At 31.1% G+C, this 13,763-nt stretch overlaps 1 protein-coding gene across 1 annotated transcript in view; it reads right to left on the reverse strand.

The window, feature by feature from the left end:
* The window catches only part of LOC129948984 (neural-cadherin), a 943,200-nt gene that overhangs the window by 741,058 nt on the left and 188,379 nt on the right, over positions 1-13,763 (reverse strand). The window contains exons 4-5 of the mRNA XM_056060154.1: positions 5,316-5,532; positions 4,185-4,970 (exon numbers count right to left, since the gene is read on the reverse strand). Of these exons, the coding sequence (XP_055916129.1) occupies positions 4,185-4,970; positions 5,316-5,532 (1,003 nt within the window). The remainder of the gene's footprint in view (positions 1-4,184; positions 4,971-5,315; positions 5,533-13,763) is intronic.

A 13,763-nucleotide genomic window follows, 5' to 3' on the forward strand; every position in this document is an offset into this window, starting at 1 on the left:
GAGTGTGTGTGTGTGTCCCACAGAAGATAACCTGTCTAACTGTAACCACGCATTTTATATTATAAACGATGAAGTAATGACATCCCACAAACACCACAAAGACACTTTACTTGCACGAACTCCACACATACTTTCTGCCTTACCTTAGTGCTGGGGTGGTATAAAGGATCTCTAATTAAAATTTAATGGCAAAGTTATAGAAAAGTTTTTTGTATGCACACTCGCACTTAACTTCTTCTATTTTAATGCGTTCCTTTAGACGGACAGTGTTACAGTTGGGCGTTTGCTTTCTTATATTTGAAACTATCTTCTTTCTTTTACTTGCTCTATTTTTTTTATTATTCCTTTAACACAAAAAGGAAATTTACTATTTTTCTTTTTTTTTTAAACTTTTTTTTCTGCTCTCTCTCTTTTATCTTTTTAGAAGACAGGAAATTGCATTTTCACCATCAGTTTCTCAAGGTGTATAGATATAGGAACACCTTTGCCATTTCCTTTTTTTTTCTTTATTTTTTATCCTTAAAGGACATGGTTGCAAAATTAGATAGAAGGTAAGTATATAGTATTTACTATGGGTTTATAGGATGTGTTGAGTGAACTCAAACTCATGGAGCCTGAAAGAAAGTTTCATTCAAGTTTAAATATTTATTTCCTCGACAGTGCCAAATGCTATTATAGAATTTTCAATCGAATTGAATGGTTGGTTCGTTGTCGATGTGCGGAAATCCAAAATGTCAAGCCTTTGATAAACATTCGTTTTTACGTATTTTCACTTCACACCTCTTATTTTTTTTTGTCAATTGGTTTGTTTCCCTGTTTCGTATATTTTCATATATATTTTTGTATCTTAAATGTCCTTGAATTAATTTTAAAAAATAAAACTAAAATTCAGTCATCAGAACATCCTTAAATAATAAAATGAAAAAGTTTGACACACAACAAAAAAAAAGGACTCGTTCACCCAAAACCGACAGCGACAACTTCGAGTACGACGACGACGTGTATGCATTTGCCATGAAGATAAACAATGCAATGTCCTTGTTTGGTTCGATTTGCTTATTGTCGTATATTTGTATCTATATTCAAATCCTTTATTTGTAACATTTTTGTTTGTATACTTTTTGTGTGTATCTAGGAGGACACTGCACCTGACATTATTTATTTAGAAGTTGGATATTGTTGGTTTGTTTTTGTTTTGGAATAAAGGTGTGAAGTAATTTTACTTGTAAATGGTAAATGGACTGAAGGTGATAATAATGCTTCATGAATTCATGGAAAGGATCAAAGCTTTCGAATTCATTTTTTTAAGGGCGGAACTTTGATAGCTTTGTTTTGTTCCTTATTTTATTTTTGAATAAAGAAATATAAACAATTGGCTTGGTATTGTAAATTGTGTAGTTTTATCCTTACCATCAGAACGACACGTTGTAAACTGACTATTATTCTCTTCTTTGAAAAGATTACGTTTTCCATTATTTTTTTTCCAAAATGTGGTATAAGATCGTTTTTTTAAGATTATCGCAATTTTTCGAGAAAAGTTTCTACACAGTGTTATTTTCTAAAAAGACGATCACAACTGTCTACCGAGTTCTTGTGATTTAATACCTTCAGACTTTTTTCTTTGAAACTATGTTAAAGGTAAGAATTATTCCAATTCTTTTCAATCGATTCAAGGATACATTTTTTGACGTTTTAAGGTCCCTAGAATCTAAATCAAAGGTTTTTAGAGAGAAGTCTGTGTGTGCCTGTGTTCACTAAAACTTTTTGTCCTTCATATCTCAAGAACCTTCGCAAATATTAATTAGAAATTAATATTGTTTTATAGAAACTTACATTAGAAGATGAAAACTGGACTTTCAAAAAGATTGAGTAAGTGATTTTTTTACAATGGAAATTAAAAATTTGGCTTACGCACAATATTTCTCGAATCAACTACTGGTTCTCTTATACCATAAATCAAACAAACTGAAAAAAAGAATTTGCACCCTGGTTATTTTGAGTTACCTTTAAAGTCACTGTGTTCGTTGAAGAATAAGGTTTTTGAAATCTTCTAAATTTAAAAAAAAATCCAAGTGACAGTTTTTTACAAACAAAATTAAAAACTTTAGAAAACATAAAAAAATTTCGTAAAAATTGATTTTGACAAAAATTAAATTGAAAATTTTATTTAAAAAAAAAAGAGGCTGGATGCGTCCCACACTGATAACTTCCCATCCCGTCTGTCGATTTGTCTTGCTTAAAAGTTTGTCTATATGTACTCGTATCAATTTTTACCAAATTTGCGTACTATTTTTTGTAGATTTTATTTTTTATGAAAAAACGGACTGTTGGATTTTTATATAAAAATTACTGAATGTGAAATGAAATAAGTTTGAAGCCAATTTTTTTAATTTTTGAAAAGATATTTAATTCGAAAATCAATTTTTGCCAACTTTTTAAATTTTTTTTTTGTTTTTAATTTTTTGTAAAAAACTGTCAATTCGAGTTTTTTAAAAATTATACTGAATGTTAGAAACAATATTATTTGAAAGATAAAAGTAGTTTAAAGCCAATATCTACAATTTTTAAAAAGATATTTAAGTCGAAAATCAATTTTTACCAACTTTTTAAAATTTAATTTATGTTAACAATTATATTTTTAGAAAGATAAAAGTATTTTTAAGCAAATATCTACAATTTTTAAAAATATATTTGAGTCGAAAATCAATTTTTACCAAAATGTATTAATTTTTTTTTTTAGGTTTTCATTTTTTGTAAAAAACTGTCAATTCGATTTTTCTCAAAATTTTATCAGATGTCAAAAACATTATTGTTCGTTGCACCAAATTTCTTGAGAGCCCTTTCTGCATCTTTCTGCCTTTTTATCTGTATAACAAAATTTATTTAGAATCGATGTCTTTTCTGGTTCTTGAGCTATAGACGATGAAAAAAACGTCGCGAACGTAAAATTTTATGATTTTTTAAAAAAGTATTTCGAGAATAAATGAAGGTATTTAAATCAAAATTATTAATTTCTTAACAAAATATTATTTTAAACAAAATTATTTTTTTTTAAAGAAAAATTCTAGCCTTCAAAAGTTGTTACTGAAAATTGCCAAAATTTGGTTTAAATAGTTTGCCAACAAAAAAAGATTTTGAAATCAAATTAATTTCATTACTTTAAAAATATTGTTGTAAGCTTTTATTTATTTTTCCGAAAACTCAATTTACAACTTTTCTACAAAAGAAATTAAATCCTACAAAACCAACTAAAAAACTGTTTATACTCAAGAGTCTTGAAAGCAATTCTCACACAAAAAGTTAAAGTTGTTATTAATACTTTGTTAACGTTTTTGAAATATTGACAGATGAGCACGAGTTCAAAGAAATTAGTGTGGGTTACATCCCAAACCCTTTTTTTTTACTGACTTGACTTATCAGAGATTGATAATATAGCCATTTTTATTCTATCCCTTCAAACACTTGTAATGTAATACTTATAGAAATTCTTGAAATATTAAGCTCGTTTTCGGACTTGCTTTCAAGTAGAAAGGTATTTGTTTCCAACCGCATATTAAGAATGTGGAATTGAACTCTGTTTTCACTTTCATTTAGGTATTTAAAACTTGCACTTCTTTCTCGAGTCATTATCCCTAAATTTCAGCTTAATATCAAAATTACATTTTTTGGAGAAAAGGGGTGAGGAAATAAATTTTGAGTGGGATATTTGATTCTTTGAGAATTTTTAACCTAGACGTCAATCTGGACACATTTCAAGTTGGAAAAGAAACAGATTTTAATAGTTAGGTATGGTAGATGGCGATCTCAAGCCATCCTAGCCTGAGATCCAATTAGCGCTGTAGTGCGCTGTTTTGATAAATGGTTTGTAATACTTCTCGTGTTTAAAACTCAAAATAATAGTTATTATTTCAAACGAAATAGATTTTTTAAAGAATATAGTGTCAAAAGTGCAACCTAAACTTCCAAAGGCTAAAAACCTCATAACCTATTATTTTTTTAATAAGTATTTATAAAAATGTGTCTATATAATTTACTAAACTTAGTAGGTCCATAAAAGCTAATAAAAAAGTCATTATAATTTATTTTACGTTTTGACCACACTATACTAGCACTCCTATTTTTGAAAACCTCCAACAGCAAATAAATGAATAAAAAAAAAACAAACACTTAAAATAAATTCTTACCTGTCCATTGACACCCTTGTCCTCGTCAGTGGCTTGAACTTTTATCACCGGACTACCATTCGGTGCACCTTCCTCCACTTTTGGATAATATGTCCCGCAGTCTTTAAACACTGGCTTATTATCATTAACATCGGTGATGAAAACCACAACGACAGCCGTTGACGTGTGTATAGTTTGGTCACCATTCACACAACACGAACCATCATCCAAAGCCGTAACATTTAACTCGTACTTGTCACGGTCCAATGAAATGGGCTTATTATGCAGTCGTATAACTCCCGTTATCTCTTCAATAACGAACTGCCCGGAACTAGTGCCACCCCCAACAAAACCAAAACGAACATTGTCACCATCCTTGTCAGAGGCAACAACCGTTGTCACAAGGGTATTGGCACCGGCATTCTCATCAACATTCGGCGTATAAACTTGCTGTGAGAATTTCGGTTCTTCGTCATTTTTATTCTTCGTATAAATTCGCACTGTGGCTACACCGCTCTTTGAGGGTTCGCCTTTATCTTTGGCTGTGACAATAAACTCGTAGTAGGCGTTATTGTTGTCAGCGTCCAATTGCTTATTGTTGACGATAATTCCATTCGAATCGACTGCAAAGTGATCATCGGAGACAAGGTACTCGATTTCGGCGTTAGCACCTGAATCGGAGTCCATGGCTTTGACGCGCAGGATGCTAGTGCCCAGTGGTATGTCCTCGTCGACGTTGTGTGCTTGGTAATCGGGCAATTCAAATTTTGGTGCATTGTCATTCACATCTGTTACACGAATTGTTAACTGTTAAACGAAGGGGTATGGGAGAAACAAAAAGAGAATTAGAACTCGATGTCGATAAAAAAAAGTTGAAACAAAAAGGATATAAATTGCAATACGTGCAGGGTTGCCACTTTTGAAAAATTTTAAATCAAAAATATAAAACTGACAATTTGACATAAGTTTGAAAGCAAGGTTATCATATTGATTTCGCATCAATTCTAATAGAGAATTGAGTTCTTGTTTGTAGTTAAGCTACAAATATAGTAAAGTGGCAACACTGTTGAAATACTGCAGATTGTAAGACTGCAGTAAATATCGACTTTATAGCGTGTCTATGTTCACATATCGTAAAAAATAAAATATTACCTCAACTGAAGTGGAGAATCCTCCGGAATCCTCTGTGGCTGTCACAATCAACGAATACACATGAGGTTGTCGTAAATCTTCGAAATCCAATTCTTTTGCCAGTTTAACGATACCCGACGATGGTCCAATATTAAATGTTCCTGCACCTTGTCCTTGAGCCTTAAGTGTATAGCGAATTTCTCGATCTGCAAAGGATTTCGCTTTTACCGAAATAATACTGCAAAGAAGAAACGATTAGATTAAATTTACATTAGAACTTTTTGAAGTGTAACTGTAGCCCAAGCTGAAATATGTGAATCTGGTGTGCCATGTTTTTTTTTGTGCCATACTAAAAGACAATAAAGTAATAGTTGTGGTGAAACGATGCCTAAAAGTTCGTTCGACAAAACTTTTGAATGAAACTTTGAGAATTGTTATTGTAAAACGATTTATTTTTTTTTGTATTTTCTTTTTGACTGAGAAGAAGAGTAAGTACCTATTTAAGGAAGGACTTTCTTTATTTTCAGGACAAACACAACAAAAAAACCCTTGACGTCTTATTCAAAATACATTATGTGTATTATGGTATTTTATTTTATTTGTGTCTATGCTTGTTAAAAGGAATTACAGTAGCTATCAATTGGTATATAAAACCAAATTAGTTTGGTTTACCATTGAGAGGTTTATGTAAGTGGACGAGAACAACCAATTTCATAAAGAAAAAGAAAATTGCAAGACATTAAGATAACATTCTTTCTTTTTTTTCTTTTTGATTAATAAAAATAAAAGACCCAACAAAATTCAATCTGATAATACGTATGATCTGTAATTTGTTCTGTTAACAAGATAGTTGACATAAAGAATGAAGTTTTGAGTAGAAGGTATTAAAATGAATTCTAGTGAAATAATGAAAATTATAGATATTTATACAAAATTCATAAACATTCTGTCAACTGTCAAACATAAACGTCAGATAGACTTTGATTTGACAATCTATTTAGTAGACTTCAAATTTTAAGAATCCTCAATCACACTCTCGTCCTTTTTTAACAATCCAACTGAAAAGTCAAATCGAAGGCAAATTTACGAAGTTATCAATTTTTTTGGCAGAATAATTAAGCTTTAAAAAGTAAATTGGATTGGATAAAAATGCGGAATTTAATTATGTTTGTGTTTGTAAAACTGACTAAATATTTGTATGTTGTAAAAAGGGAATTATATCAATCTTCTCAAATTTTGAAGATAGACGTTAAATATTCCAGTTTTGAGTTTCAATATGAACAAACGTACTATAATGACTCTTGATGACTTGATGCGATCTAAGCAGCATAAGAAAAGAAACAAGAAGTCTTTTCAACGATGCCAATCACATCTTACAGGACAGTGCTTGGGACTCTTTCAAGTCAAGTTAAAGAAGATTTAAGTTAGAATCTTAACGAGGAAACAAATCTTGGAGGAAATTCTCTAAAAAAAATAATTGTTTAATGAAATGAAGTCAATAAGTCAACGAGATTTAGGAATATTCCAATAGTGTTACTTACAAAAATCCCAACGGTTATTGGACAGAATCCTGTCGGGATATTTCTGTTTATATCAAGATAAAAGTGAGGAATCTGAATTATCTTATTCGGAAAATATATTCCTGATAGGTATGATAATGATAAATAGGATAAAATTGGCTATAATCTCCTTTATACCATTGAAACCAATAGATCCTGACGGCATCTTCTCTATAAAAGTGCTAATCTCGTAATTCTAAAATTTAACAGTCTATTTCATATCATCCTTAGATGGTGCTATGATCCTTAGTCGTGGCGCGAGGTTAGTGTAAATTGTATAACTAAAGCCAGTAATTCCAGACACACATAGTTATAAGGACTAAAGATCAATTTTTTTCACACTGATTATCTTTAAAACAGTTGAGAGAATACTGGAAATTCGTATCCCCAACAATATCAGGCTTGAAGCTATATTTCTACAAAATGCCTATTCTAAAGTCAAAATTGCAGGAACGGCCTTACACTGTGCAGTACCATGTAAACACTTTAAGCGTTCTTAGGCATTGAAGGAGATTTCAACGATGTAAAAAACAGCGCAGTCAAGAAACTTTCACAATTCACGAAATAGACAGCTTTTTAGAATCTATATCGTGTGTATGTTAAAACATAGACAGTATCAAAGAGAGAAACTCCTCAAGGAGGTGTACTCCCACCCATTGTCTGAATTCTGGTAATGAACGAAATCTTTAAAAAAAAAACTCTAAAACAGCGGTGTCAAAGCTATGCTGCTGATGTGCTCATCTGGCGATAGGGAAATTCCTTACCATTTAGTAAAAAACGGGATTAATACCCTATTAGTCACAAAGATAGAGCTCCAGCTAATCTTCGACTCATTAAAGAAAAAGAAGTCAGCAGGTGTCGATGGTATATCCAACATTGTACTACGACATTTACCTCAGGAAGCTGTGGACATTTAAACAACTCTTTTTAACAACGTTCCAAAGAATGCATAGTATCCGGTCCTTTGGAAAAGGGCTGAAGCTGAGGAAACCTCTAATCCAGCGAATATCTGGTCGATTAGTCTTCTGCCGAGTATCAGTAAGGTATTCGAGAAGGTTATAAATAGAGCTCTGTGGGATGAGTGGGGTGAGAATAACTACATAATTCCGGGTAATCAGTTCAGCTTCATGCTGCGTCTGAGCTTGTTTCTTATACCCAGGGGAATAAATCTAAAAGGTAATGTACGGGTGCTTGTCTAGTTGACTTGGAGAAGGCCTTCGGCACCGTATGGGTAGAGGGTCTGTATCGAAAGTTGAGGAGACTTGACATAAGTAAACCACTGTTGTATAAGCTTTATGACATGCTTAATGGTAGACGGTTTATTGTCAAAAGTTGCATTGTAACATCTACCAAAATCTTCGATATTTAAAATGGTCCTACAACATGGAGCGGTTGTTTCGCCGATCTTATTCAGGATTTACACCAGTGTGTCTGACTCAGGTAGTAGCGTACACCGACGACCTAAGTGCGTACAGAACGGCCCCAAAAATTGTGGTTATCAAGACACTTTTGCAGGGCGACTTCGACAAGATTTAGCAATATTGCGATGACTGGAAGTTGAAAATCAACTGCGAAACTATTCTGTTCAGGGCTCCGCTGTATAGAGCCTCAAGGGATACGAGAAAGACCTAAAAAAATCTAGTGATCGTTGAACCAAATCAACAGCCACTGGGTAATTAAAGTGTAGTAAAGTACCATGGCATTTGGTTGGATCAGTACTTGTATTTTGACAAAATTACAAGTACAAAGACAAGACGGTTGTTTTTAAGCAGCCGTCTTGACAGCAGGGTGATGGTGATTTCCTACATGGCTCTTATCCGGCCGATGATTGCCTTTGGGTCCCCGGTACGGTTCAACGTTGTCCCATCTCAAATGGAAAAAGTTCGGGTATTTGAGAGAAAATGTCTGCGATGTTGCTTTGGACTACACAGAACACCAGAGTCGTAGTACAAACATTACTATTCCAACCGGGTTCTATACAACGGAGCCAACCTATACAGAATAGATAATTTCTTGCTGAAGCTTCGTAGGGGTCACATATCAAGAGCGATTTCGTCGACTAACAGCTTAACAACAACAACATTCCGCCCGAAAAAAATGATTCAATTTTTTGAATTTGCTTGCTTTTAGATTAAGTTCTCTTTATTTAGTATTAAAATTGTTCTTAGGCTGAAAGGCAGTAGTTATAAGATAATGGATTAACTAAGAGCACCCGCATAGAGCCAGGAAGATATTTTTTAAGTTTTTGAAATATAAAAAAAAGACCGAGTACATTTTACCAATAAGTAGAAAATGCTATACTACATAATAAGTAACAACAAGGATGGAATCCCACTCAAATCATCAAATCAAACTAAATTCCTAGAAGTAATCCTGAATAAAAATCTTAACTAGAGTCCAAATACATTAGAGAGATCTTAAATAGCTCAGATCACATTTTAATCATGTGATAGGAACTTCAATAGAAACTGGGGACATTGTTCCACACATGGGTGAGTTGAAAATATAAATATATACTTTAATAAATATGATTTATAATCATGAAAGTGAAACTAAAAATATAAATCAGCATAAAAGTGTTCATATATGCGTATAGCCCCGATGTAATGGTTGGGCTCATCAGAAGATGACCATTACACCTTGCCTTGATGCATATTGTCTCGAATAAATCGAGATTCCATATAATCCGAACTACAAAGAGCAACTGCGAGAAAATATTCGAGAAGACAAGGTGTAATGGTCATCTTCTGATGAGCTCAACCATTACATCGCGGTGAAACGCATATATGAACATTTTTATGCTGGTTGTAAGTTATTGAAGGTACATATGCCTCATAGATTTCAATTATTTCTTTTTCTTTTAGGGAAGTTCAATACTCTATACATATAGAAGGCCATACTCTTACAATCAAATATTTTTATGACTTTTGATAATAAAACACAAAACATTTTTTATTTAATTTCTTTTTCATTAAATCTAATAAAAATAATAATAATGATATGATTCTTTTTTTTGGTTGTATCATAAGATGCGTCGAAAACGATGACGACGAAAAATTAAAGAACAATACCACTTCGCTAAAAAAAATAATATATTCTTCAATTCAAAAAACATGAATCTTAAAACAAAAACCATTTGCAATAATTTTTCTTATCATTTGACTTTTTATTTTAGCATTTCATTTAATATCTAAAGATTATCAAGTTTCAAAGAAAAAGACATACACAACAACATCAGTACAAAGAGAAGACATAACTTTAGAGTAATTAGTCATAAAAGCTAAAGTCATAAAATAAGAAAAAGAATCCCCTAAAATGACATCAAATTTGTGCAGACGACAAATTTATATTTCATTTGTTATATGGTGACCATGCTTGTGAAATTTTTCAATTTTCAACAGAGTCAAAATGGAGGATTTAAAAATATTAATTTATAATTTAAATTTTTGAACGAAAAGTGTCGAAAAATGTAAGACACCCATAGTATGTATTTTGGGTTGTTAAATTAAGTATTCTGAAAAAAAAATTGGTTAAAATTAGTATAATACACAAAGAATAAGATTCAATCAAGATTTTTAAGATTAAAAATAAGCCATTTGACTAAACAATTGTTTTAAAAATTGTCCAATTCTTTTTTCTAACATAAAATATTTTGAAGAAATATTTTAGCTTCTAAAGAAGTCGGGCTCTAAATATTTTCTAAATTGTTGCAATTTATTTTTTTCAAATTTTTCAAAAATCTTATATTAAATAAATACTAGGTTTTTTTTAAATGAACACAACAGTCAAATTAAATAAAAGAAAGCTACTTCTTTTTTTTTTTTAAATGGCAATTCAAATTTGTGATTATGGACAGATCTGTTTTAAGGACCAGATAAAGCTCCTATAGCAATTATTTTGTTCAATTAACCTTCAAAAGTGTTGAATTGGTTGAAAAGTGGCAAATTTCCAAACTGAAACATGCTAAGTTAAATGTTTTTTTAAAGAAAGGCTGTTTAAATAAAATTGAAACATTCTTCAAAACTTATTTTTGGAAAAAGCACATATTTTAGTGTTGCTCTAAGATTAAAAAAAAGAAAAGAAAAACACTCTTACGATTTGAAAAATTGAGGTTTTTTTGAGAAACAAAATTTAAATTTTTTGAGGCAAACTTGTTTTGCTGGTTACAGACTCTTTGGACTTCCGTAATTGGTGTTTTTTTTAGAACTGTGGTTTTTAAACTTACACTTCTTTTTCGGAGTTTGTCTTTTTGAAAGTTGTCACTTGATATGTGTTTAAATAAAAGTAACTTTTGGTAACGCTGAATTTTTCTAAATTCTATGAAATACGTTTTATTTCTTTTTAAAAACCACACGTCTAAAAAATTACCCTTTATCTGGACTTTAAAACTTTTGGGAAAATAAATGACTTGTGATTAGTTTTAAATGATGAATGCATTAAAAGCTTACATGTGGACTTTTACCGAAAAAGTTTTAGTTTTCAAGACAATTCTTTAAAACGCTCAGTACTTCAAAAATTTTGCCATAATAAATTAAGTCAAAATATGGTCACCATTCATCAAGAATTTTACAATGAATCTTCATGTTATCTGAATGTAGGTATACATATATTTGTGTGCTTTACGATTTCTTCCTTACTATAATAATAATATTTCTTTTTCTGTGGGTCCTGATTAGCATACAAATATTTTATTATTAACACGCAATATACAACCTTAAAAATGTTACCGAATAAAAAAATAACAACAAAAGATGTAACAATAAAAGAAAATCTACAAAAAAAAAATAAAGTCAATCAGGAAAATTACTTTTCATGTTTTTAATGGAAATAAATAGCGTCCCTCTAACATTCATACATAAATACATACGCATTCATAGCATAAGTACATACATACAACTCTAGTCCTTTCTTATTTTGAAGTGAGAAAGGACATTCCACAAAAAAAAATAACCTCACTTTTGAAGCACTTCATTGATGTGGTATGAAAGTTATACAAACAACTAAACCACCAAAGAAGTTGATGATGATGATGATGGTGATGACGACGAAGCGAGGACGACATCATCCCAGCAGCCCACCAAATAACCCTCCTCTCACTCTTCATTCCCAAAACTCGTCCTTAATGATGACTACTACAAAAAATGGGGTGTAAATATTGTAAATTCTTAAGAATTAAGTTTGTGTGTTATTTTTTTCTTTATTTTTTTTTCTTTGACGACATGAAAACGTAAAATAAAACGAAAGCATAGGGATGATGGTGATTTTATGTGTATATGTATCATTGTATGTATATGGATGTGTATATTTGTATGAATTTACGAAAAAGGAAGTGAAAATGTTTACAATTCGGTTGATCACAAAAGTAAGCAAAGAATTATATTCATCGCATCCTGTTTCTTCTGGAGGTCCGCATGTTTCTGACAGTTTGTCGTCTTCTCAACACTATATAGCTACTGGTAACGGTATACACTGTATAGTGTATATTGTATAAAGAGAGTTTTCTACCTTATAGGTACATCATTCAATTTGGTGTGAAAATTCTATCTCATACGGATGAGGGATTTCTCTCCCATCCTAAAGTACAACTCTATATATACGTACATCGCTTCTTTACCTACTATATTTTTTTTTCTTATTTTTTGGAAGCTACCATCTATAAGTATGGTAAAGGTAAAAGAGAGAAAGAGAGCAGGTGGAAATTTTTACACGTGTATTAAAAATGTCAACATTGTGCCAATATCTGTAAACGTAAATGGAATTTTCTTTCCAAGTTTACTGACATAGGAGATTTACACTTTTCCTTCTTTTTTTTGTTATATAAAATATAAAGAAATAAGTAGAAATAGAATAGAGGGTGGTAACGGGTATTGGACTTTTATTTACAAAAAAATATATAAAAATATATATATGGAGGTATATATATTTTTGAAAGAGAATTAACCGAAAAGATTTTAATGCTCCATGAAATGTTATAGCCACTGATGTTGTTGAAAGCTTAGAAATAACGATTTGTATGTATAGTGTACATACATATATGTTTGTGTATATTTTCTGAGTAGATATTTATTAGACAGGAACTGGAAATTCGAAAAATTTGTCCGCAAAGATAAAGTAACTAAAACAAAAGAAAATATGAAGTGAATAATTTTTCAAGCCAAGCAGAGAGGAGATTCTATAAAAGGGTTTTTATTTTTTTATTGAATTTTGAACGTTTTAGGGCTTTTTCTGTTACTATTGACGGAACTTGATATTAAAATCCTGTCTGTTGCTTTGTCATTACAATAGTCCACAATTTTCTTGAAGTAACGTTCTAGACGTGATTTTAGGGTATTTTAGAGCAAATTTAAGTTTTGGAAACTCCTGCATAACTTAACCATATTGAAATGAATTTTACACTTTTCGATATAAAAAGGTTTGAATTCTTGGAGAAAAAAAAATTTAATTAGGACCTTTTTGAATCAAAACATTAATCTTCAGAAATCGTGAAAAATTTGATAAAATTCAAAAACATTTCGACAAAGCTAAATTTGTAGGGGGAGCTTCATTTACACGTCTTAAACTCTTTTTAAAAAGTTGTATTGTTTTGAACTGAAACAAATATTAGGTGGCGTCAAAGGGGTCAAGTAAAGAGTTGGCTCATGCGGTTTTGCTCAGAAGAGATTGAAACACTTTTTTTCGTACATTAGATACATTTGAAGACAAATACTGAAATATATTACAGTTCAATGCATTTAGTGAGCTTCGAGATATCTCATCTGGACATTTTTTTAAGGGCTTATAATAACTTTTAAAATGAGGCTTTTTATCATAAATATTGGACAAATTATATCAGAACTAGTTTTATCGTATTTTCTTTTTATTTTTTAAGAATATCTCCAGGAGACATGAAAAAGTTGTCTCGTAAAGGACG

Source organism: Eupeodes corollae, chromosome 3, assembly GCF_945859685.1.
Source record: "Eupeodes corollae chromosome 3, idEupCoro1.1, whole genome shotgun sequence".
Taxonomy (NCBI): Eukaryota; Metazoa; Arthropoda; class Insecta; order Diptera; family Syrphidae; genus Eupeodes; species Eupeodes corollae.